Source organism: Exophiala viscosa (assembly GCF_022695815.1).
Source record: "Exophiala viscosa unplaced genomic scaffold EDD37scaffold_2, whole genome shotgun sequence".
Taxonomy (NCBI): domain Eukaryota; kingdom Fungi; phylum Ascomycota; class Eurotiomycetes; order Chaetothyriales; family Herpotrichiellaceae; genus Exophiala; species Exophiala viscosa.
The window spans coordinates 2,703,115-2,726,626 of NW_026944354.1; the positions used below are offsets into that span (position 1 = coordinate 2,703,115).

At 51.3% G+C, this 23,512-nt stretch overlaps 6 protein-coding genes across 6 annotated transcripts; 2 read left to right on the forward strand and 4 right to left on the reverse strand.

Moving 5' to 3' along the window:
• The first annotated feature begins 673 nt into the window (after positions 1-673).
• EDD37DRAFT_267196 (polypeptide N-acetylglucosaminyltransferase) lies at positions 674-6,045 on the forward strand. The gene has a single exon (XM_062810909.1). The coding sequence runs from the start codon at positions 1,086-1,088 to the stop codon at positions 5,967-5,969; it is 4,884 nt and encodes a 1,627-aa protein (XP_062673475.1). The 5' UTR covers positions 674-1,085; the 3' UTR covers positions 5,970-6,045.
• Positions 6,046-6,556: 511 nt separating this feature from the next.
• EDD37DRAFT_267190 (uncharacterized protein) lies at positions 6,557-7,089 on the reverse strand. The gene has a single exon (XM_062810908.1). It carries the CDS (start codon positions 6,980-6,982, stop codon positions 6,710-6,712), a length of 273 nt encoding a protein of 90 aa, XP_062673476.1. The 5' UTR covers positions 6,983-7,089; the 3' UTR covers positions 6,557-6,709.
• A 4,061-nt stretch (positions 7,090-11,150) lies between these two features.
• Positions 11,151-13,154, reverse strand: EDD37DRAFT_267307 (myb-like DNA-binding protein FlbD). Its single transcript, XM_062810910.1, has one exon. The coding sequence runs from the start codon at positions 12,797-12,799 to the stop codon at positions 11,558-11,560; it is 1,242 nt and encodes a 413-aa protein (XP_062673477.1). The 5' UTR covers positions 12,800-13,154; the 3' UTR covers positions 11,151-11,557.
• Positions 13,155-16,741: 3,587 nt separating this feature from the next.
• On the reverse strand, positions 16,742-20,189 carry EDD37DRAFT_685549 (Ca2+/calmodulin-dependent protein kinase). The gene is made up of 2 exons (XM_062819895.1): positions 20,154-20,189; positions 16,742-20,102 (listed from the first exon to the last, which is right to left on the reverse strand). Exons 1-2 carry the CDS (start codon positions 20,168-20,170, stop codon positions 17,216-17,218), a joined length of 2,904 nt encoding a protein of 967 aa, XP_062673478.1. The 5' UTR covers positions 20,171-20,189; the 3' UTR covers positions 16,742-17,215.
• A 3-nt stretch (positions 20,190-20,192) lies between these two features.
• On the forward strand, positions 20,193-21,650 carry EDD37DRAFT_267329 (ARP2/3 actin-organizing complex subunit Arc34). Its single transcript, XM_062810911.1, has 3 exons — positions 20,193-21,237; positions 21,292-21,441; positions 21,496-21,650. Exons 1-3 carry the CDS (start codon positions 20,508-20,510, stop codon positions 21,573-21,575), a joined length of 960 nt encoding a protein of 319 aa, XP_062673479.1. The 5' UTR covers positions 20,193-20,507; the 3' UTR covers positions 21,576-21,650.
• EDD37DRAFT_267498 (ubiquitin-protein ligase E3 C) lies at positions 21,448-23,458 on the reverse strand. The gene is made up of 2 exons (XM_062810913.1): positions 22,956-23,458; positions 21,448-22,909 (listed from the first exon to the last, which is right to left on the reverse strand). Exons 1-2 carry the CDS (start codon positions 23,260-23,262, stop codon positions 21,726-21,728), a joined length of 1,491 nt encoding a protein of 496 aa, XP_062673480.1. The 5' UTR covers positions 23,263-23,458; the 3' UTR covers positions 21,448-21,725.
• Positions 23,459-23,512: the final 54 nt, after the last annotated feature.

Genomic DNA, 23,512 nt, shown 5'->3' on the forward strand with positions numbered 1-23,512 from the left:
TGTCACATCTTGAGACGACACCAACATGTGAGTGAGCAATAATCATGCTGACTGGAAACCTCCGGCCCAGTGGACTCCATCACGATGAGCCGTTTGATCCTGGGCCGAACCAGTGGCCGTCGATGGACGCCCTGCTTCATCGTCATCACTAGGCCCAAAGGAAGTATTGGTGGCACAAAAGGCGCCTGAGGAGAAGCACTTGGGCGTTGACCCAGGTCGTGGTAGGAGCCAATAGAAGCGTCAAACGAGCCGTGACACATCCAGCTGTGTTGATTGACACCCGACAACAAGGCCACTAACAGTCCACTCCCAAGGCTTCTAAGGAATGCCTTTGACTAGGGAGCCCCAGTCCGCAAGCCACACCCCCATCGCATCGTTGGCCTGGCGTTTACAAGAAAAAAGCCCTTTGGTTTGATATGAATTAATCCATGCGCAGCCATCATGATGTGTGGTGAAGAGGAAATCATCATTTGCTTTCCCGTCACTGCTTCCAATAATGCTTCTTTTCTCTTCCACTTCAATTCCCATATGTCATTCAGCAGTATCACACCTCGGATAGACTTCCTCACCCGCAATCAGATCTCCGGATACCGTACGGATAGCCCTTGCCCTTGCACTTTGGGCCTCCCTTGACCGCGACTCTAAAAAAGAACCCCGAGTCAGCCCGCTTGCCCTATCCCGTACCTCGCGTCCACAGCAGCCTCCGGAACATCACCTTCCCCCTTGCGTCCTCGATCAGAGACATCTAGACCAGTATCGATACAATCGACGGGCACAGACGTTCACAATCAATCCATATCTTTACACCGCCCTAGCCACATCCGCTATCCCTCAAGATATTCATTCTGCCACACCCATGACTGCGTGGACTCTCCCACGTAGGAGCAATACAGGAGGAACACAATGAGCGACGGGTTTGGGCACAAGAGCAGGGCGCATTGCCTTCTTATATTACCGTTTGGGTCGTTGAGACGACACTTCCACGTTACCTTTGAGGCAGGTTGATACTCTGGTTGTCTGCCTACATATCGCACACTTTACCTCACCTCTACCTCAGTCCTTGGTCCACTCACGAACCTTGGAGAATGCTATCCAATCCCCACCAACTCAGACACACGATGGATTCCGTCAGAGACCCAAATGTGTACCTCCGTCGACCGAATGGTGCTGCATCACGTCAGTATGCTATTCCTGCTGATTTAGGGTCTCCACGGCATGGTAGACATGGTTCCACGGGCCTGACATATGTTGAGCATGAACTTCTGCGACAGCGAAAGACGCCCTACGGAAGGATGGTTGAGCAAGACACAGCCGTCCTGGACGAGAACTTCCAGTTCCCAGCATCCAAGCATCTGCTCCTTTCCTCTTCGCCAGGACCCAAATCGGCTATACCGTCCTTGACAAATCGATGGTCAGATTCCAATCAGAGGCAACGATCAGGAGGGTTTGGAGGAGCGGAGTTCGAACAAGATGGGAGACAGGAGAAACGATCGCGTTCCTATGCATCATCTCAGCAATATCCGTACCGACCAGCTTGGGACTTTCCTGGTGGGCTTGACTCGATGCTCAACCAAACGATTCCGCTCTACCCGACTCAGAGATATTTCGTCCAGCCAGGATCAAACGTTCCCACCGTCTTACCCGCAACGCTTCACTCCCAATTCGGGCCTACGGCTTCCGCCGGTCAAGAGATGTATGGACCTTACTGGCCTGACGGCACCTACAACCCTTATCGCCCAGCAGCCATCCGAGATAGTCGCTTCTTCCCACGCGCTCCGATCGAGAGATTTCCTCTGGAGCATGCTCAACATCCACAAACGTTCCAACAACATAACCAGTTTTCCGTACCACAACCCAAGGCATATATGCCATCCTTTCCGCCCCATATGTTGGCCGCTCCCTTAAAATCTGTCGAGTCACCAGCCGCAAAATGGCATACTCTGCAGAATACGTACCAGAGTCCTCACTATTCATTTCCTCAACAGTACTCGCCTCCAGACGAGTCAATGTCCGATCCCATAACAATAGCCAGGCCGACGTTGGCTTCTCTCATGCCCGGTCCAGGTTCAGAGCGAGTTGCTTTCAGAGACAGGACATTTGCATGGGCAAACAAAATCTATACAGATCTCCTCCAAACGATTCGATCAACAGCCAAAGACCAACGGGCAACTGGGAGCAGCCTGTCGGAAATGAGAATGGCAGTCAAGCCTGCCATTTTTCCAAAGCCCCCGAGACGGTCTGGGTCGCATTTTCACAATGGGTCAATGGACCAAGTACTACAACACCAAAAACAGTCAGATGCCTTCTCCTCCGATGGTGTTGACTATTCTGTTCGTGACACCCCGAGCCGACCTCAGACGGCAATATTTAGACCACAGCAGAAACAATCGGGGTATGAACAGCAGTCATTCACAGCGCCGGGATCTGGACAATTTTCTGGAAATCAATATCCACAAAGAGACCGAATGCCTGAGGTCCGCCAGCCTCGCAACGCCACGATGGACATGTTACCACGACCACCATCCTACGAGTCCGCCATGGCTGCGCTGAAAACCATGGAGTTACTTTGTCAAGAAGCGGATACTCCGTGGCTTGACGGCATGCTCCTGGCCGGATGCCTAGCTTATGGACTTGGGAATTACGCTAAAGCCGAAGAATGGTATCGTGCAGTGTTGAAGCACGACCCGGGCCACATCGAAGCTATGTCTAATCTCGCAGCAACATGTCATGCTCTCCACCGTCGTGAGGACGCCCTCAAATATTGGTCCGACGCCGTGAGCCTGCGGCCCAGTTATTTTGAGGCTGTCGAACATCTGATTGGTCTACTATGCGCAAGCCATCGAGCGAGGGAAGCCGTCAGTGTCATCGAGTACGTGGAAAGCACTTTACGGTATATACCTGAAGATGCGCATACATCATGGGGCGAATTGAGCGACGCCGAAAGTGACACGAGAAGTCACACCTCTAGTATAGCCACTGTGGCTTCCTACGACAACGGTCACAGCGATTTCGATTTCGACTTCCAGCCACAAACTACACGTGCTGGCTCTGGAGTTCAAGTGCCTGGCTTTGGCTCGAGCGGATTTGGCATCCCTGGGGCGGACAATGGGCGCATGTTGGCACTCATACATGCCAAAGGAAATATGCTTTATGCGCTGGGAAACAATCATGGTGCTGCAGCTGCTTTTGAAGATGCGGTTCTTATCGCTACCGGACAGAGAAAGCACGGCATCAGAGGTCTTATCGACGACATTCTCAGAGCGTGTCTCTGCAATATCCGGGACCGAGAGTATGTGCGTTCAAAGCTTGAAAGCAAAGAACCGATATTGCTTGCGCCCGAGCATGCTGAGGCGACTGCCAAGCATATGTTTCCTCCAGAGGGTGAACTTCCTGGCTTGAAGCACGTCGCAACTGCGGTTGCTGTTGGGGCCGCGGTCTCGACGACAAGCAACTCTCTGCTTTCTCTGGCCAAAATCTACCAGGATGGAATGTCCAGCGCAACCGACATTGGAAGTTTAAAATCACCCAGTACAAGAGAAATCCTTGCTCTGTATTATCTCTCTCTATCACTTCAAAGAAGTCCCTCTACTGCCAATAACGTCGGCATTCTGCTCGCAGGTGTTCAACAGAATGTGCATCCTGTTCATCTTGCGGAATCAAATTTCTCTCAGATTTCGAACATACCGGGAGTCATCGCTGGTAGCGGGGTTTCATTAGCTTTGATGTACTATAACTATGGCCTCAACATTGATCAGAAGCACGCTCATCTGTTCACGAACTTGGGTAGTCTACTCAAGGATATTGGTCAGCTCGGGGCCGCAATCAAAATGTACGAACGGGCTGTGGGTTGCGATGGGAACTTTGACATCGCACTGGCAAACCTGGCGAATGCGGTCAAGGATCAAGGTCGAGTGGCAGATGCCATTGTCTACTATAGGCGAGCAGTCGCCGCGAATCCCGATTTCGCGGAGGCTGTCTGTGGACTTGCCACAGCCCTAAACTCGGTGTGCAGCTGGCACGGGCGAGGTGGGATTGTGTGTGCCGGCGACAGACTTCGCGACCGACTCCATGTCAACGACCAAGGTATGAAGCACGAACCATCTCGTCCATATGGATGGGTCAATCGTATCGTCGAAATTGTCGAGAAACAACTCAAGGACGGTGAAACCTGGGGATGTGGCACCCTGACTCCGAATGTCATCGACTCGCTTTCAACCCAGCTCACAGTGCACAAGGCAAATTCTAGAGAGTATGGAAGATCTCAAGCAGTGGAGATTTTGCGACAGTCACTTCGGAGCTGGTCTGGTCAGAAGTGGGAAGGTGCTCGGATAGTACGATTGGTCGAACGAGCCATTCGTTACATCGGATGGCAATGGTACCAGGATCGATACAAGCTGCATCAAGAACATCCAGCACGGAAGTACACGCGACCGTATCTGCCTAATACTCTCTCTCCGCCCTCGGCGCCGACCGTTCTTCCTTTCCATACCTTTACGGCTCCATTGTCAGCAAAACAGATCAGACAGATCTCACAGCGTAATGCGCTACGTATATCTGTCTGTACACTGCGTTCTGCATGGCTTCCGGCCACCGTATATCCACCTCCAGCACCACCCAGACCTCACCTCAACGTCGGCTACGTTAGCTCGGACTTCAACAATCATCCACTGGCACACCTGATGCAGTCAATCTTCGGACTTCACGATACATCCCGTGTCCGAGCTATATGCTACGCAACTACTGCATCCGATGGTTCCGTCCACCGACAACAGATTGAACGTGAAGCTCCGGGATTTTGCGACGCATCTACCTGGAGCGTTCAACGACTTGTTAATCAGATCGTCAAAGACAACATTCACATCCTCGTGAACCTCAATGGGTATACTAGAGGCGCACGAAACGAAGTGTTTGCTGCGCGACCTGCACCAATCCACATGTCTTTCATGGGCTTCGCTGGTACACTGGGGGCAGAATGGTGTGACTACGTTTTTGCAGACACAATTTCTGTACCTCCAGAAACACTTTCTCCTTGGCGACGCAATGTGGACATTGAGGACCGCTTAAGGCAAGATTCATTGGTCGAGGATATGGAGGACTGGGTATACTCTGAGAACCTTATCTTTGCTCGTGACACCTTCTTTTGTGTGGATCACAAGCAGAGTGCACCTGATGCCGACAAAGGCCCTCCAAACTTCAACGATCCGGCGCAGCGTGAAGCTGCTTGGGAACACGAGCAGGAAGCACGCTGGAAGCTGAGAAAGGAGCTGTTTCCTACACTTTCAGATTCGGCAGTGATTCTGGGCAATTTCAACCAATTGTACAAAATCGATCCGGCCACGTTCGAGTCATGGTTGCATATTCTGAAAATGGTGCCAAATGCGATACTTTGGTTGTTGCGGTTTCCGGATCTCGGCGAACAAAATCTCTTGCGGTATGCACGCGAATGGGCCGATCAGGACGTCGCATCGAGGGTCATTTTCACAGATGTCGCTGCCAAAGGGGCACATATCACGCGAGCGGCAGTGGTCGATTTGTTCTTGGACACTCCCGAGTGCAATGCTCATACTACCGCGGCTGATGTGGCTTGGTCTGGAACCCCGATTGTGACTTGGGGAAAATGGAAATACAAGATGTGCAGCCGCATGGCTGGGAGTATTGTGGCAAGTGCTTTACCAGAAGGTCCCAAGGGCGATGAAGCACGTCGCGATCTGCTTGTTCGAAGCGAGAAAGACTATGTCGACACCACAATCGATCTTGCTCGCGGTCTAAAGTATCCCGTGAAGAATTCAGCTAGCCAAAAAGTGGGCCGAGGAAAAGGTCGTCTGGTGGAAATGCGCCGCATGTTATGGGAAGGACGTTGGACCAGTCGATTGTTCGACACGAAGCGTTGGGTCAGAGATTTGGAGGTGGGGTATTGGTCTGCCTGGGAGAAATGGGAAAAGGGCGAGGGAGGAGACATTTGGCTGTAAACGGGCCTTATAGATGCCTGATGCCTATCACGAGATCTCTCACACCACGATTCTGCGTGGCATTAAGAGATATACAACGACATTGACGAAGTCATGATGGAACGAAATCGATTTATTAGAGCCGCACAACGGGGCTCATAGGAAGGGCAGAATCACGACATCAGGAACGGGACATGACGCAGAGAACATTGAAAAGTTGATTTGAATGCTGGTGGATAAATGATACCCAGGCAGAGTGTCCAGCGAGGACTATGCGATATCAGTGCTCGGGTACTGCGAGTGGTCTGATATATGCTTGACTGTACGGTAGCATGGTGCTGAGGCGAGTATTGGGCTTTTTTGTTTGAGGTGGGTATGAACGAATTTCTTTTCAAGTCATCGTCGGCAGTTTCAGACCTTGTCCAAGCCACTGTTATTGTCCTGGTGGAAAGCATGCATGAACTGTTTTGCTCTTATAGACTTGTTCATCAGCGGAGAAGATTGAGCGCAAGCGGATTGAATGGATGAATGGATGAATGATTGTTTTCTCATGATCGCTCTCGCTCTTGGTGGACTTCATCGTCGAATGCATTGAGCACGTCTCTCCCACCTCTCGTGTCCACGACTACCGCCAGGGAGTTCTACATGCCACTGCCAAAATGTCCCGGTAATGTCTCTGAGATGTCATCCTCGTGAAACTCCTTGCGCGTGCTACGCAAGTACGCAAGCAGTTCCCGCCGACGAGTACACCGGAATTGATGTTAATGTATTCTGGGATTGTACGTAAAAACCTGCATGCAGGCAGCCAAGGCACGTCGTGTGCACGTCTCGGTTCGGTAGTCATGCGAGATGGGGAACCAAAAACAGCCGCACTGATGATCAATCTTACCTTGAAGTAAAAGTACCCAGATCTCGATGCGGTGCACCGGCAGTTGCCGGGATAGGACGCAGACGCGTCTGCACGGACTGACGTTATGCTGGGCAAGTCGAGTCGTATAAACGAAAACGAGGGTGACGATGGAAGAGATGATCATTCCTCCTTGTATCTCACCCTTGACGCTTCTGGTCGTGCCATGCCAGGGGAGGCCCTGTATCTGCACAGACAGCAAAGCAAAGTGCTGCGACCCGTACGAGAGTATAGCGGCGGTTTGAATACGAGGTGGTCCGACTTATTTGGGAAAGCAGATCTCATGCAAGCACGACCAGACCGGCCGTTTTCTGCTGCTTACAGTCGTATGCAGCCATTGATCAGCGATTCATTGAAGTCAAAACCACCACAGTATTGACTGCGCGGGAGATACTCCTGCAGTGCAGGAGTAGATCTGATGCTCTGCTGACACTGGCACCGGCACGGGGCAAGATGGTGGCTGGTTTTGACGACTCCGCAGGGAGTTGACAATGCGCCCTCCAATATGCGTATGCGTACGCAGCACATCGGGCATCGAGCAGATACTCATACGAGATTTCGGGGCGGCTGGCCAGTGTTGTGTTTGGTGGCGTGCTCTTCGAGTTTCGAAGAGCGCCATGGCCCCCAACGACCATGCTGCTCGCCGTCATCTCGTGCCTACCGTTCAGCCCTTGGGGAGGTTGTGTGAGGTCAAAGCAAAGCAAGGGAGAACATGGCATGACATGGTATTAACATGACAGGAATCATCGTGACAGTCATTGATAGGAGGCTTGGATAGGCAGGGACATATTATGCAGGATTGACTTCCGAAACTCTGCCACACCAAAATGAGATAGGGTGTGCCTTGCTTAAAGAGTCGACCTCAAAAGGTTGCTGTTGCTACTTAGGCCTTAGAGGCCTTAGAGGCTTTGTTCGAGGTTACACGCTCAACTTCGATCGATAAGCGAAACGTTGTTCTCGTGCTCCCCCTTTTCCCGCCCCGCAGGCGATGGGTGCGGTCTGCCGGGGTAACTTCGTTGAACTCCACGCATGTGGGAGGTCATTGGTAGGCCACACTAGCCTAAACGCAATACTCCTGAGGGGGCCCGGGGCACCCTGAACATTGACTCAATTGACTTTCTGCTGGCACACTGGTAACACACAACCACAGGTATAGTACCTAGGTATCAGTACTTGATGGTACAGTTAGTATCGAAGTTGTAAGTCCATTGTGGGCCAGCCTGAAAGTGAAGAAGGTGTGCACAATCAATGCAAGACGACAAGTAGAGTTAGGAAGCTCTGGAACCTACCAAGTACGGAGTACTGTTCGGTATATCACAGATTAGCACTCGGCGACGCCGATAGTACAAAAGAAAACGTGCTCGCGCCGGTCGAGATACTGTCTTTCCCCGTAACGGCGGCTGGGTACCACACTAGCAAAACGGAAGGCCTAACCATGGCAACAAGACTGGCCCAACACTGCATGGCATGTTTTTTGGGGCGGGGTGAACCTCGTAACAGAGGGTTTTGATTTGGAATTCCAAGGTTCAAACGGTGCTGTATCACCTATTCGCCTTGTGAAGATGGGGCATGTCACTCGCAGCAGGGGTGCGATGGAGCTTACATCGTACCATTATCCCAGCACAGTGGGTTGACGTAGCACGAGACAGAAAGCCTGCACCGAGAAATCCGAGATTGAGAAGGGCAATGGACGCCCAGGGTAGAGATGATACGTCCAGGCTCCCCAGCTGTTCGTGAATCACACCTCAGCTGCATAGCAGTCGCAATCATAACATACCTCACATGAAGGACGGAGATGCTGTCCTTGAAATTGCAGCACTGGGGGTTGCATGCTATTCTCTGCGCCTGCTACCCATCAAGATGGGAGCAGCGTTCCTCCAAGTCCGATACAAAATTTTCACCAGGACGTCGAAGTGATAACTTACTGTCAGATTCTCGTAATCATGGCCCCTGCCGAATAACCGTCAAATTTCTTCGACACCTGATTCCAGCGTGTTGAAAGCTTCGGCACGGCGCAAACAATTACCAAGAAAGATACCAAGATTGATTGCTTGCAAAAGACGCGACCGATTCTTGCAAGGCCATCCTGACGATGTTCCAGAAATAAGGAGGCCACTGTACCATAATGGAAGGTGCTGAAGCGCGCTGTCCCGTGGCCAAGGGTATCGTTGTTGAGTGCATCCCCCGCCAGAAGGTTGCTTGGGACATGGATACCTTGGCTTGCGAGGGAGACCTTGGCCTTTTGGGGCTGCTTCCGCAGTGACATGTTTACTCTCACTGATGATCTGGGTTCTGATACTGCGACTCTGAGGTCAGAGTTAAACCCGTACTGCAGATCCGGGCGGTACCGTACTGAAATTCTTGTTCCTGGAGACGTAGGTTATGAGTTTTTCAAATCATCAGGCCTGCGTAGAAGGAATGCAAAGGCCTGGTAGGTTCAATACCTGGCACAGCAAGACATCCCCCTGCAAGTGCAGGTGTCTTTCGAGCGGCGCAAAGAATGACCATGTTGGGTAATGGCCTTGCAAAGTTCTACTGGGTGAACGGCACGTGCCTGCCTGCTGGGGTTGTTCACTTATGCTTGAGGTCGATCGCATTCAGATACGGAGTAGTGTGATTGAGATCGCGACCAGGGCAAACAGGGCGCTGGAGACGTGGCACAGTGGGCCATGATCTCCATAATCAATCTTTCGTCGCTACTATAGTATTTTAGTGCTTGAGCGGTGCAAACGTGATGAGGGGCTCACTTGTAGATCGGATCGTAAACCTAGCCTCATGTCGCAATGTATCGGCGTTAATACTGCGATACTCCACGGATCGCCAGTTCGCTTGCACGGCAAGACACGCTTCCGGAAAACACGTAAATCAACAAATAATGCTCGCTCGAGAAAAGGCCGAAGTGTCAATCCGGAAAATGCCAAAAAGAGCAGTAATCATGAGTCCACACCTGAAGGCTCAACATGATTCATGAGTATTGACCTAGAGCCCCTCACATGAGGATAGTCGTGTGTTGAAGCACTTCATGTTTCGGGCTTGCTCATTTGATGTGTACACGCGTATGCATGCAGATTTACTGTCGAGTAGGTATTGATGAATCATCAAGGTCAAAGAAACTGTCAGTATCCAGGAATTTGAGCCTCTGTTCTTAGGCTTTACCAGATATCCACACCACCAACAACCAACTTTGTGGAATTGATCCGGAATCATTCTCCAGGTCGGTGGCCCCCAAGATTAGTCTTGTGTAGAAGGTTAAGCAACCTCGATCGTAGGTGAGTGTTGAGTTGAGTTTGTGGACTGCAAGCATGTGTGTCGCGGTTTCGATTCTAGAGAAGCATCATCAAACTCAATCACTCTGAAACTCCAGGTCACCCGCACGATGAAGGTGTCGAATTGCTTTTGTTGCCGCACTAACCGCCATCGATCTTAACGGTCGTGGCGAACAGGCGGACTGAGATCGAACTTTCAGCCAGCCTCATCGAATAGCATACATTTCCGGGTTGATGCAAGTCGTTGTTGACGCAGGAAATGTCCCAGACACAACAACATATACAGTAATTGAATTGCTGTATGCCTATTGTCACAGTGGTCTCTGATGTGCGTGTTCAGCGAGGATTGTTTTGACGTTCAGCACAGGTATTAGCAGGCAGAAAGACTTGGGGCAGTGGGTCACCAGCCGACGAAAAGCAAGGGAGATCGCTCCTGCCACTCTTGATCGAACTCGAGTGTCAAATGTACCGTTTCCTGGTAGGTACGAGCGCTGGGACGGGAAGTGCCCCCTGTCATATTCTGCCCGCTTACTGCCGTGATTTGCAGAAGACGTTGAGATGCATCTTGGCGATCCGTTCAATCTGCAGTCGTCGACTCGTCGGTGTCATTAACCCCTGGCCTGGGCCTGTGATTGGCTTTATCATGACCGCCTCATCATTCCCTGATTGACTGCTGACAGCTGGGACGTCCGCGCAGAACCGCACTTGCCGTCCCCTGGACTTCTGACACCAAATCATGATGGCGACACGGCACCGAAATCCAGCAGAGTGCACGGCCTATTCAAGTTGTCAGGTGAAGCAAGGGCCAACACACGGCGACCTGCTTTCAGGTCAAAGCGGCGTCTGGCTGCGTGTTTTGTCAGAAGGACCGCTATGCTCGGACAGGCACATGAAGCTGTGCTCACAATGTCCTGTCTACAGTCGTGACCTCGCAACTCGCCGCAGTATCTCAAGAGGAGAATGAAATTGCTGATCGGGTTTGTACATCTGATTTTTTTTTGGGCACTGTCGCGTGCAGAATTTTTGTCATTGGAACCATGTCCGTATTATGATGATAAAGTAGAAAATCGCAAGAAGTAGCAACAAGCCTCAATCGTCCTCAGTCTCACATATCGCTTTTCTCATGTCCAAATCGTCAATCTGCTAGTGCATCTCCCTGTGCTCATTGCTTCAAACAAGAATGTCATGATCCTTCCGCTGTAATTACATCACACAAATGGCATCTAGTGTACAAATCTCCTTCACAACGATTTCCCACGAGTCTGATAAGACGTGCAACACCCAGCGCTGAAACCTGGGTATCATGGACAGTAAATGCTGCAATCAAACCTTCGACGCCGAACACCCAAAATGTGAGAATATGAGAGATGATAATACAATGAAAAACTGGCATAACAACAAAAACGGTCAAGCAAATTCGCTTTTTGAGCAACTGGTCATCCAATCAGGCTTGAGAGATTCATTCGAGTGTCCTTTTCAGATGGCGACTTGGGTGGTGGACGTTGTGTGGCAGACTTTATGTCGCCCGGCTTGGGTGATGTGGCAGCTGACTGCCCATAGCTTTGGGGCCGTGGTAGAGTAGGGCGGTTTGTCCCATTCAAGGCTGTGAACGCACTTTTGGCAAAAGCTAGTTGTGGCTCAACAGCGTCTTCACGTCGCTCGGCGCTTCCCAGCCTGAGAGTCGACTCCATTCCACTGCTTTCTGGACGGTATGTTTCGGGCCAGATCTGCATTGTTGGCGATCTGGGCGCTGGCAAGCCAGGTCGAGGAGACGGCAAAGTCTTGGGAGAAATCGAACAGTTCGATTGATTGTCCGAGACCAGAGAGGGCGCTTGTGTATGTGACGAGACATGAGAGGCTTCCGTCCCAGCAGGTGAAGGAAGAGGTGCCTCCGTATGTGTGAGAGGCGGCAACTGCCATTCAGGTCGATCTGAGGTTGGTGTGATAGACCAAGAATGTAGCCTGGGAAGAGTGAGGGGCCGCCCTCCTCCACCAGGTGACGCGCCCACAGGAGGAGGACGTGTCGCGTATGCATCATTAGGTGGCTGCAAATATGGGGAATAAGCAGGAGGTTGGAAATGAGACGGCTCCCGAGACTGGCTGGGATTTGTGTAAAAGTGTGAACGGTGGTTCAATCTTTGAGCAGGATGATCAGTGTCTTTCGACCCAGATATGCTAGGTTCCGCAGCAGGGAGGCCATATGGTTGTGGAAGGGCATATGGAGCACCATATGAGTCTCGGGGAGCAACATATGGCTCTCGTGGATGGTGAGATCGTGGAGGTGCTGAAGCCGGGATCGGTTGCGTTCGATATCCTACCAGTTTGGTTCCACTGCCTGAATGAACTGTGGTTCTTTTCCGTCGGTTCATGCTGCCATTCCACCAGTTCTTGACCGCATTATCACTACGGTTCCCCAACCGCCGTGCAATCTCGGCCCACCGCTTTCCCATGTCCTGTACCAGCTGTTCGATCAGCTCGCCTTCCTGGGCTGTGATGGGCTCGTGGTTGAGAGATGGTTTGAGGTTTTGATGGTACCGTTCTCTACACTGCTTTGCTGAGCGATGCTGCATGTGTTGTGAAACTCGAACCCAGTCCTTTGCGCCTTGAGTTACTACAAGGTGTAGTAACGCGTTATCCTCTTCAGGCAACCATGGTCCTCGCCGGCTGGATCGTGACATACTAGTGCGGTAAAGGCGCCTGTGAGAGGGGGATTCTCAAACAAAGCGCGGAAAAGAGTGTCGTTTTGCTGCAACAGACAGAAATGAAATCGTCAGGCTATGTATAGTCGAAGATATAAGTCCTTGCCTGAACTTTCAGAGCATTTTCATGAGACGCTCTAGTCCAGATGAGCCAACGGCTGTCAGTAACCAAGACGTCGGACGTGATCAGTCGTGACAGGCAATCTCAACAAGCAGTACGTCAAGAGAACGGTTCTTCGAATATAACTTCCCAAAGGCCGGTAGCAGGATGTAGGTGAGGAATAAGCGCCAGAAATATGACCAGATAAATGTCGAGTCTTTTGACAAACCACTGGTCGGTACGGTCCTGGTCTTGGAACGTTTCGGGAAAAGAGGCAGCACCACGGCTGAGCTTGGGGTAAGAGTAGGAGTGCCGATCAGCTGTTTTGGGACATTTGAGTCAAGTCGATCGGAGGATATAGCAGTAGTGTGTGTACGTACATCAACATCACAGTGTAGAGTTGACCCTAAGAGATCGGGAAAGACCACCTAGAAGCACGAGCTAGCATCGGGCCATAGAAAGCCTTTTGAAGCGTCCCTATTCGGACAGCCCGGCTGGGATCTCGGTGTACGTACTGTGTAGTTATCAGTTGAGGAGAAGGAAAGCCGATTTCAGACCCACAAGAGTTATCCAGGAGTTAGCGCCCTGTCATGAGCCAACGTAAAATCTAGGAGAGGAGATGGGTGCGTTGAACGGTACAATTCTGCCGCATGCCCCATGTAGTGCAAAAACGGAGAATGTTTCTTGAACCAATTGACAATTGACATAGTCTGAAGACAGCGCCCAGGGGGGCTGCCATTCGTTGGCTTTCCAGATGTCAAATGAGGACTGATGATGCGCAGGAAACTGAAGAAAGGACTGTAATTCGGGTGTCCATCGACCTAAGCACGCCAGGGCTCCACTGGATCGATCTCTGGGCATGGGTACTTAGACCCAGTCCAGATGATCATGACTTAACCCGTTAAAGTATAAAGAAAAAAGGTTTCGTGACAAATTTACCCTTGCCCACCAAGGGGGATCCAGATGTTCATGCGTTGAGTGACTCGAAAGTAACCACGAAAAATGGGGTTAAAAGGTCTTTAAGCTCATGTCATTTCTTTGTTGCTCTGGATCCAGTCCGGAGACAGTTTCCTGTAGTAGTCGTACTGAATCCTCACACCCAAGCAGAAGATCTATTGCCTGGGCAGAGTATGCACACGACTTGTGACGCCAAGCGGGATCGTAGTCCTCTTCTCAGCTGAGAGTGCAGTGGTTGCCGTGTTCCAAGGCTTGCACTGTAAGAAATGAGATACTTGATGCCACTTGCAACAATACGCGACTCGTGGACCATCAGCGGGGTTGTTCCATTTAGGTAACCGCAACGACAACAACAACAGCAGCGTTGATGCTTGCTGCGAAAGTGGTAATAGGTTGCCTTGTTCCGTGGGGCGTGATTGGATCGAGACTCGTTTTTCACGTCAAACACCTGAACTAGATTGCGAGTACCAAAGTCTGCAGCCGCAGCGTTTTGACCGTTGAGGCCCTTGCTGCATTATTCCTAGGAGTGTGACCATGTCATTAGTTGCAGCTAGGCACTTTGTGGGGGCGTGCAGACACCAATTGTAGGGCAAAACCGCTGGAATTGCGATCGCGTCCGGATCTGACAGCTGAGCAGACGAAGAGTTTGGGAACTGAGAAGGCTAGCGTCCACGGTTAAAAGCCACTTTTGGGGTGAGACAGAACGCCACATGCGCTCTCACGTCCCAAAACAAGCTGTTACCGTGGTCAACTTGTTAAAGATGAGCAAGGCCCCTGCTTTATGGCGGCCGCTTATGCACGCCCGAGTGCCCCAGTACGCGAGACAAACAAGGTTTACAGACCTCTTGGTTCGGGCAGATCATCGTCCCACCCAGGAGCCCATGTCAGATCTCTGAGCGGTAGCCGGGACTGTCCGGTGGAGTGTCTGGCGGCCGGTGAGAATTTATTGCGAACACTCTAAACAGCATCGTGACCACTTTGCCGGAGTAGTCCGTGGCCTTGCTTCGTCCCGCGTTTCTGAGGCCTGCTTGCAGGGATGATATTCCAAGCGTCATGAATCTTATCATCAGCGTTTCGATTTCGGATTATCTTGGTGTCTTGCTTTACTGGGTTGTTATGAGGGCTTCACCATATCGATTGTGGGAAATGACACCTCTTACTTGAAGGAGCTTGCGGCCAACATGAGTCGTCATTGGTAGAAAACGAGTGAACTAGCTTGCGGTAGTTGCTGGAACATGCCGGAGGTGGCCCTTCAATGCTATTGAGGTTGATCCAGAACCCTGCCTGTTGACTCAAATCATTGTGGGACAACAACAACAATAGTTAGTGGACGACAGGCATAACTCGTGTAGTGAATAATGCAGAATTGTTCTGGTGAGTGGAGGTCGGCGCTGAGTTCGGCCGCTGTCATTCCTATCATGCGCCAAGTCGACCCAGTGCTGATAAGTCTGGGTTCTCATAGCGTGTATCATCAACGCGTATGTGGTCCCTGTACCATACTATATCGTAGTAGGTAGACGCTTCGAATGGACGATGACCACTGCACAAGACAACGGCAGGCCGTTGCGAAGCTAGTTTGGGAATGATAATTTTCCTAGGGTGAGGAGGCAACCGTCGGCATGGGGAGGACCTGGTCAAAGGAGTATCGTTGGCAGATCGATGATGGTTTCTGGCGAATACGAGGCGCCTCAAGCGAAGGTGCAGGGTCTAAGAAAATAGGCATGCAGTTGAGCGGGTTTCGAGCGTCCACCAATGTGAAGGAGGATTTCTTTGTTTGGCACACGGAATTCCATAAAAGATGGATCGTATCATGTCGTTGTCGGGAATGCCTTGCAGGCGAAGTAGCAGTGTACGAATTGAGGTTCATCAAGGAGTGTCTTACAGTAGTAGAAGTGAGGTTGAGAATAAGGCATCGCAGGCAGTAAATTGAGGGGTACTGTAATTGCTCTCTTCTCGCACCTGCAGCCGCAATCTCACAATTGATGACCTCCTTCATTCTGTTCGTATAATAGTTTCACATTATTGACCTAAACTTATCACACCACTTACTCGAACCTCACCACTGCACCTCTTCATACTATAGTCTGTGGCTGTCGCTTCGTGTTGCTGTTTCTTGTTTTTCAGACCGTCACCCATGTGCAGCAGATACTAGATCATCCTCCACACGGCGTCGCCGAGGTCTTTGTCTAGACTCCCTTGCGAGCCCGGAGTACTGGCCAATTCCGTCGTCCAGGAACACCGTCTCCTGTCCCGCCCGCTGTAAATGAGGCGGCAGCAAGGAAGATTTACCGGGAATCTGGTCCTGACTTTATTTGAAGGACCCAATTCAGACCAAGATCTCGGATACATGATCTGTGAAACCCCCTCCTGTGATGTATACACAAGATGAGTACTCCTGCATTGACTTGCTTTATTAGACCTTTGTCATGCATCTGTCTTTTGGCAGGTGTCAGTCGCCCGCCCGCCTTCTTGTTCGAACAACCAGACCTTTCAGTATGCCGGCAAAGAACATGATGGGTCTTTACCGTGGACGTATAGGTCGGTTGAGTTTCTGCTGCAGAGACCTATCTCCGGCAGTATCTACATCTCAGAATTCTTCCAAATCTTTTTTCGCTGCAAGGCCCAGGTCCATGCATCAGGAGCCCACAAGCACATTCACCCGCGTTTTGCCAACAACCCAAAGGAAAGGTTTGAGCAAGGGGATCCCCATGGAGACAGCGTGATTGCGCGCCGCGGATGACAAGGGTTCTCGGGCAAGACAGGAGACGGTACAGTGATCATGGTAAGAGAATGGTGATAATTAATAATCAGGCCCTGGTGAATCTACCACATACCCACAGGCAGCAGGAAGGTCCCTGTCGAGTGCAGCCTCCTTGCCGGGTTGACGATACAATAATGAAACGCAAAACTCAACCTTTTGCAAGCATTACGTCTCCACCCCCGGAAGCATTGCCTCATCCTCTGGCTTGGCATATTCGTAACCTCAACAGGCCGGGATGAAGACCAGTCTATCGAGAAGTGATGATTGCATCTGCCGAAACTTAGACTGATGCCGGAGATTGTGGCTCAAGTCAAAGTGAAGGTTTATTCCCCCTGCTGCTGTTGCATACTGGGTTGCTCCGATAGGCACGATCTATTTCTTCGCGTATCTGACATTCGCGGATCGGCAGATCAACGCTCATAAGGTGCGCAAAAATGCAGGTCACAAAACATTATACACTTTATTAGTTTGCAGGACTGGGGGATGATCGAACGCATTGTCAATCAATAGTCTTGCGCCCGAACACGATCTCATAAGTCATCAGCATGCACAACAACATTGCCCGTCCAAAATGATCTCAGGCCACGGTCACGAACCCTCTTTTCGTGCCTCGAGCCGTGTTGACTGTAGTGTCCTGCCAGGTCGTCTCGTCGACATAATCGCTCTCGCCAAGTTCTCTCACCCTGCGACCGAGCACTCTCAAGCCCGCAAGATTGAAACCCAGATCATGCTTTTGCTTTTGCAGAGTATGCCGTAAGCGGTCACGCACCTCTTCTAACGTGATTCTCAACGCTTGGCTGCTCACAATCTGCTTCTGATGAGTCTTCAGCATGAAGAACAAGATTCTGCAGGTCAAAGGGATATTTCGACCTTCTTTTGCCCATAGAGCAAGAAAGGTGAACAGAACTGGAAGTTGAGAGAACGATAACACCAGAAGTGCATCCTGCAGGGATGCTGAAGGTATCCTCTGGAAGACGTTGAGCACATACACAGATGCAGAGACATTGTTGTTGGCCAAAAAGACAGGATCTCGCTGTGGAAGTGCAGTTTTAGGATTGGTCCGTTTTTCCTTCTCATACCCTTGCATGAGTTTGAGATCTTCGTACCCGAGTTCCAGGGCTTCCGCAATCCTCTCACCAGCCATCAGTGTCTGCGCAGTTTGCTTCCCAGCAGTCGTTGCCTCGAGCTCATCGTCACCGTTGGCCTGTTCTTCATCTTTTTCCAAGGATGTGAGAAGGGTGTTCTCGTACAATTCTTCGAGCTCTTTTTCTCGCTCTTCTTCGAGGAAGATCTGCTCGTCCGTCTGCTGCCATATCCTGATGCTTTTGTCGTGGCTGGCACTAACCAAGAAATCACCAGAATGAGCTACCGCCATAGCCCAAATCTCACCATGATGACCTTCCAGCTTCTGAATCTGCTCGAACTTGTCTGCGTCATAATACTTGATCACTTTGTCTTTTGACGCAGAAAAAAAGTGGTGGCCATTTCCTTCATTGTTGTTGGGGACAAATAATACAGACAAGATGCTGTCCTGATGGGCAAAAAAGGCCTTGTGACAATCGCCAAAATCCAGGCCCCATACTCGAACGTTCTTGTCTGCGCTGGAGGTGACAATAAGCTTGCTATCGTAGCTAATGTCCATGCTCAACACAGGCAGCTTGTGTCCGTAAAGTGACAAGAAAAGCTTGAGTGAGTCAACGAAAAACACCTTGACAGTGTTGTCGAGCGTGCTGACCGCCAGTAACCGTTCATCAGGAGAGAAGCAAACGCTAAGAATGTCGTCGGTAACCTTCAATGTTCGTGAGTGGACGAGTGTGAGCTTCGAATTCTTGCGAGTCGTCCCTAACACCTCTTCTTGCACCACCTTGAATTGCCAGAATTTGGCGCTTTTGTCTGCCGATCCGGTGACCAGAGACTTTCCGTCCGGGCTGACTTTTAGCGACCAGATGTCCCGTTCATGAGCATTGATGGTGTCAAGCAATGTCGACGCCGCAATGTCAAAGACTTCCAGCGTCCCCTCTCGGGTTCCCACCACAACAATCTTGTCTCCCGGCAAGAAGGCCATACAGAGTGCATATCCACAGTCGAGCGTGCGCAGACAACTCTGGGTCCTAGTATTCCAGATTTTCAAGCTGCCGTGGGACGCCGTCGCCAGCATCCTGTCATCTGAACTGAGGGCAACACACCGAATATCCGACCGGTGTCCTGGCATGTCCACGGAAAGTGTTCGACTGTAGTCTGGCGCTTCGGCCGTCTTCTTGCTGTCGGAGGCGGTAATATCAAATAGCTCGAGCTGGTTGTTCGACGTCGCCACGAGGATCTGAACCGGTTTTCCACGATTGTGTCCAGCCCAGTCTATTGATCTGACTTTCCCACCCGTACGTACCAGGATGTACGGCACGAAAAAGTCTGCAGCTGACGCCGTCGAGATATCCGTGGTGTCTTCTTTATGGTCCGCCACATCGACGCCTGAGTCGGCATCAGCGGCTGTCTCTGCTTTCTCTTGCCTTCTCTTGCGCTTGCGTACTAGAGTCCTCCGTACCTCGTTCTCGGATCGTATCCGTAGCAATTCGACTGTCTTATCGGAGCCATGGACAGCGATCAGCTCCCGCCGTTGGTGGAATCTGACGGCTAAAGGACGGTCACGTCCCTGCCGATACAGCGTTCCGCGCTCCACGAGGACATTTTGTGCAATTTCCTCGCTGTTCTGAAGTTTTTGCTGCATTGCAGTTTGATTGATCAACCACACTTTAAGTTCACCGTCATTGCCGGCGGTCATGCAGCTGGTCCCATCTTGCATAAGGCCCAATGCCCAGCATTCACCATTTGTTTGCGTCACCTGGGTTTCGATACAGTGTTGTGTCGAAAGATCCCAGACCTTGATCAGGGCGTCTTTGCTGGTCGATAAAAGGAAGGTGTCGGAGGTGTCGTCTTCGGCTGCCTCGGCTGTATCTGCCCCGTTCGTGGCTTGCGCGTCGGCGGCGGTCAAGAAATTGAGGGAAGTGATCTTGTCTTTGTGACCTCGTAAACGATAGAGGCCGACTTCCGCGACCAAGTCCCAGAGGATAATGTCCGTATCCTTCGACCCACTCGCCAGCCTTGCACCGGACCGGTCGAATTTGAGGTATGTAATGGCAGTCTTGTGCCCATTGAACGTGATCACCACCGTGGCTGTGCGAGAATCCCAGATCCGTATTTTGCCATCTTCGTAGCCGACTGCGAAGACATCCGGATCGGTCTCACTTCTGCAAATCACCGTTACCACAGCGGTATTGTCCTGGACAGTCCATATCCCGACTCTTTCGGCTTTCTTCAGGTCCCACACCAAGACATCTTCGTTCGCTCCGACGTAAGCGACACCTGCCCCACCTCTGCCTGTCGTATCATCGCCGCCAGAAGGATCCCATACGACGTTGGCAGAGGCGGTACAGATCTGGCCGAAGGTCTTGCTGTGCTCAAACTTTCTGGACTAGTCAGTAACCATCATAGCATCAAAACACTGAGACCAGACTTACAAATATGACTTGACCATCGCGCAGTAAACCTTGTCGCAAAAGTCGAGGAGTCCATCAACTTTTTTTCGATATTGGAGTCGAGGTAGAACAAACCCTCGAAACATGCCAAGCCATAACTTCAGCCCCGCCAATGGCAAGGCTGCCAGCAATTGGGGACGACATTTGACTTGCGTTGCCCGCAGTCTCCGAACTGCTATACCAAGCAGGTTGCAGTCCCTTGTTCCAATCAAACTGGCCTGGAAGTTCTGTCTACACAAGATACGCTCTGCATGCTTTGATTACTGGCAAGGGACATCCTAATATAACACAACCAACCCTCACCACAGCTGCAGCGCCGCAGCCAAACACCTCAAGATGCTCCTCCTCGACTACCAGAATGTCCTGCTCCAATCCATCCTCACAGAACGCTTCTCCGGCGCCCCTCCTCAATCAATAGACCAAGTGGTATCCGACTTCGACGGCGTGACATTCCACATCTCCACACCAACCTCGAAAACCCAGATCCTCATCTCCCTGGCCATAAAATGCTACAGCGAACTTGTACAGTATGGTGCCGAAGCCGTCCTCCAGCGCGAGTACGGCAGCTACATCACCTCGACTGAAGCAGGCTACGACTTCTCCATCTTAATCGACCTAGAGAGCCTGCCGTCCAGTCCTGAAGAGAAGGAAGAACTAGTCCGCCGCATCTCTTTGCTGAAACGCAACGTCATGGCCGCTCCGTTTGAGAAGGCCTACGACGACTTTGCACAATTGTCCGAGGAAGCGGCCAAGTACACCTCTGAGTCGGCGCCTCAAGGTGTCCAAGAAGGAGGGGAAGTCATGGCGATACACTACCGCGAGGAAGAAGCCATATACATCAAAGCCAGCCACGATCGAGTGACCGTGATATTCTCGACGTTGTTCATCGATGCGGTCGATCGTATCTTCGCGAAGGTATTTCTGCAGGAGTTTGTGGATGCGAGACGGCGCGCCATTCAGAACGCTCCGCAGGTGTTGTTTAGGAGTGACCCGCCTTTGGAGCTACAGGGGCTCAAGGGAGTGGGCAAGACGGGCGAGAAAGGGGAATTGGGGTTCATTACATTTGGTAAGATGCCTTCACTCAAGGCATATATAAATCTGGCTGATATGTTGATGGCAGTCCTCTTCCCACGACATTTGACACGGCAGCGCCGTGAGGATGTCATTTCTCACATCCAGACTTTCCGCGACTATTTCCATTACCACATCAAAGCGTCAAAGGCGTATATTCATTCGAGAATGCGGCGGAGAACGGCGGACTTCCTGCAAGGTTTGTCTTTTTGTGTCCCTAGTTTCGAGGGCATAGTGCTGATCGAAGATATAGTGCTCAATCGCGCAAGACCGGAGACGGAGGAACGAGAAAGGAAGACCGCAAGCGGTAGGACATTCAGAGTGCAAGGCTAAGCTACATGGTAAGCTTCGTCCAGGTGGTGGACACTCTTGATGAGTATCAAAAGTGGTATCTTTGCCCATGGTCTAGACTATGTCATGAATAAAAGCCATTGAGCGACTATCATGACATGGTCATTGTGGGTGTTCCCGTGTCTGCCTTCCTCATACGGTAGTCATCATACTAGCATTCGCATACCAACTCAACATAGGGTTCTCGCCATTTCGAACCTGCGTCTCTTCCACATAGGCCCAGCTTTCCATGAAGGACTTGTGCGACGAGACGCGTGTCAATTTCCCCGTGATAGCGCGATAAATGTCCTCCATCATAGCAAAGTCGGTGGGGAAGAAGATGTCAAAATACCCCTGCTGCACGTACGGCGTCGTGACCTGCACGTTTCGCCGCTGATACCTTGTCTGCACGACCGGCGCGTTGATCCCGGCCACAGCGTCGGGCAGGTAATCGAAGTCCGACAACACCAAACGGTGCGCCGGGAAATACTTATGGAGGACGTCGAAGAACTCCATCAACCGTGTCGGTATGTACTCTGGTTTCGTCAGGTTAGGCGCCAGTGGGAGCGAATGGCGTAATTGACGTAGGAATTTCGGTTGTGAGACGGGCGTAACAAAGGGTGAGCGAGCAGCGACTTCGCGGATAAGCAGATAGCGTTGCGCCACGGGGTCGAGGTTGCGGTCGTAAAACTCGAAGAATTCGCCATCTTCGTTGATCAAGACGGAACCTTGTAGCGGTTCTTCGGTGTCGGGATCGTACCGTATAGAGTCGTGCGGGAAGTTGTCGATGACTTCGAGCGCGAGGATGAAACACGGCGAATGGACGTACTCGTTCCAGTCGAATATGGAGCGGTGTATGATCTGCGTTTGGTCCCGATGTAGTTCTGCGTAGGGCGACCGGTCGAGGCTGGTCATTTGCAGGTCGGCTAGCGACTTGGAAATTTCTATGATCTTGAATTTTGTGCGTTCGTAGACTTCGGGCTCGTTCTCGAAGATCCAGTCCAGGATATTGCGCATTAAAGTGCCGTTGCCCGCGCCCAGCTCGTATATTATCAGGTCGTGGTAGGGGAAGAGGGTCATTTTGTAGTTCGTGACGAGGTAGCGGGCGATGGCTTCGCCGTAGTATGGTCGGAAGAGTTCGGTGGGAGTGTGCCAGAGCTGGCGTAGCTCGTCTTCATGGATTGCGTCGAGGGCGTCTTCGAAGTCGATGTAGCTTTGGTCGACTAGACGGTTGAATTCTGACCCGTCTTTGATGGAGGGAAAGTGGAAAGGTTGGCTGGCGTTGAAAATGGTTGCATGTTTCGTGAAGTAGCCGTAGTTGGGATTGTATAGGCTGTCTGGACACTGTCAGGATGTGGTCTAGTATGGCTTGGGTATTCTTACCTTCGATGAACTCTCGAGTATACATTTTGACCCTCCGAGGTCGTTGGGTGCGGTGCTGGAGGTCGCGTGCTGTGACTCGAGGGTATTCCTTCAGTTGGCGACTCATGTCCTTTGGAAAGGCATCGATTCTTTGTTGCCATGAGCTGCCTCCATCTCTGAGAGTGTCTGAGCGCCGTGCAGAGTATGGTCTATACTGGCCGATTGACGGGCCTGCACAGCGTCGAGCTGCATTCGCGGTATGAAGGCATTTCCGAGACGGTCTGGCGAAGAGCTGCTGGAATATGCGTGTGACGGCTGGAGAATCCATTTGCAGCGCACCAGGTCAGTAGAAGATTCAGTGACCTGCCCTGTTGACAGCAGACAAAGCCTCCGGAGTGCGACGTCGGTTGCGATGAGTCGTAGGGTTTACTACCATGCGCCACAAACTTGCAAGCAACAACTGAATGCGGAGGTCAACTATCATTCTTCCGAGTATTAGCCGGCCAATATGGTGAAGAGCTTACCAACGACTATTTGACTATCGTTAGCAAGCTTCTTCTCTGGCAACGCATAGGCAA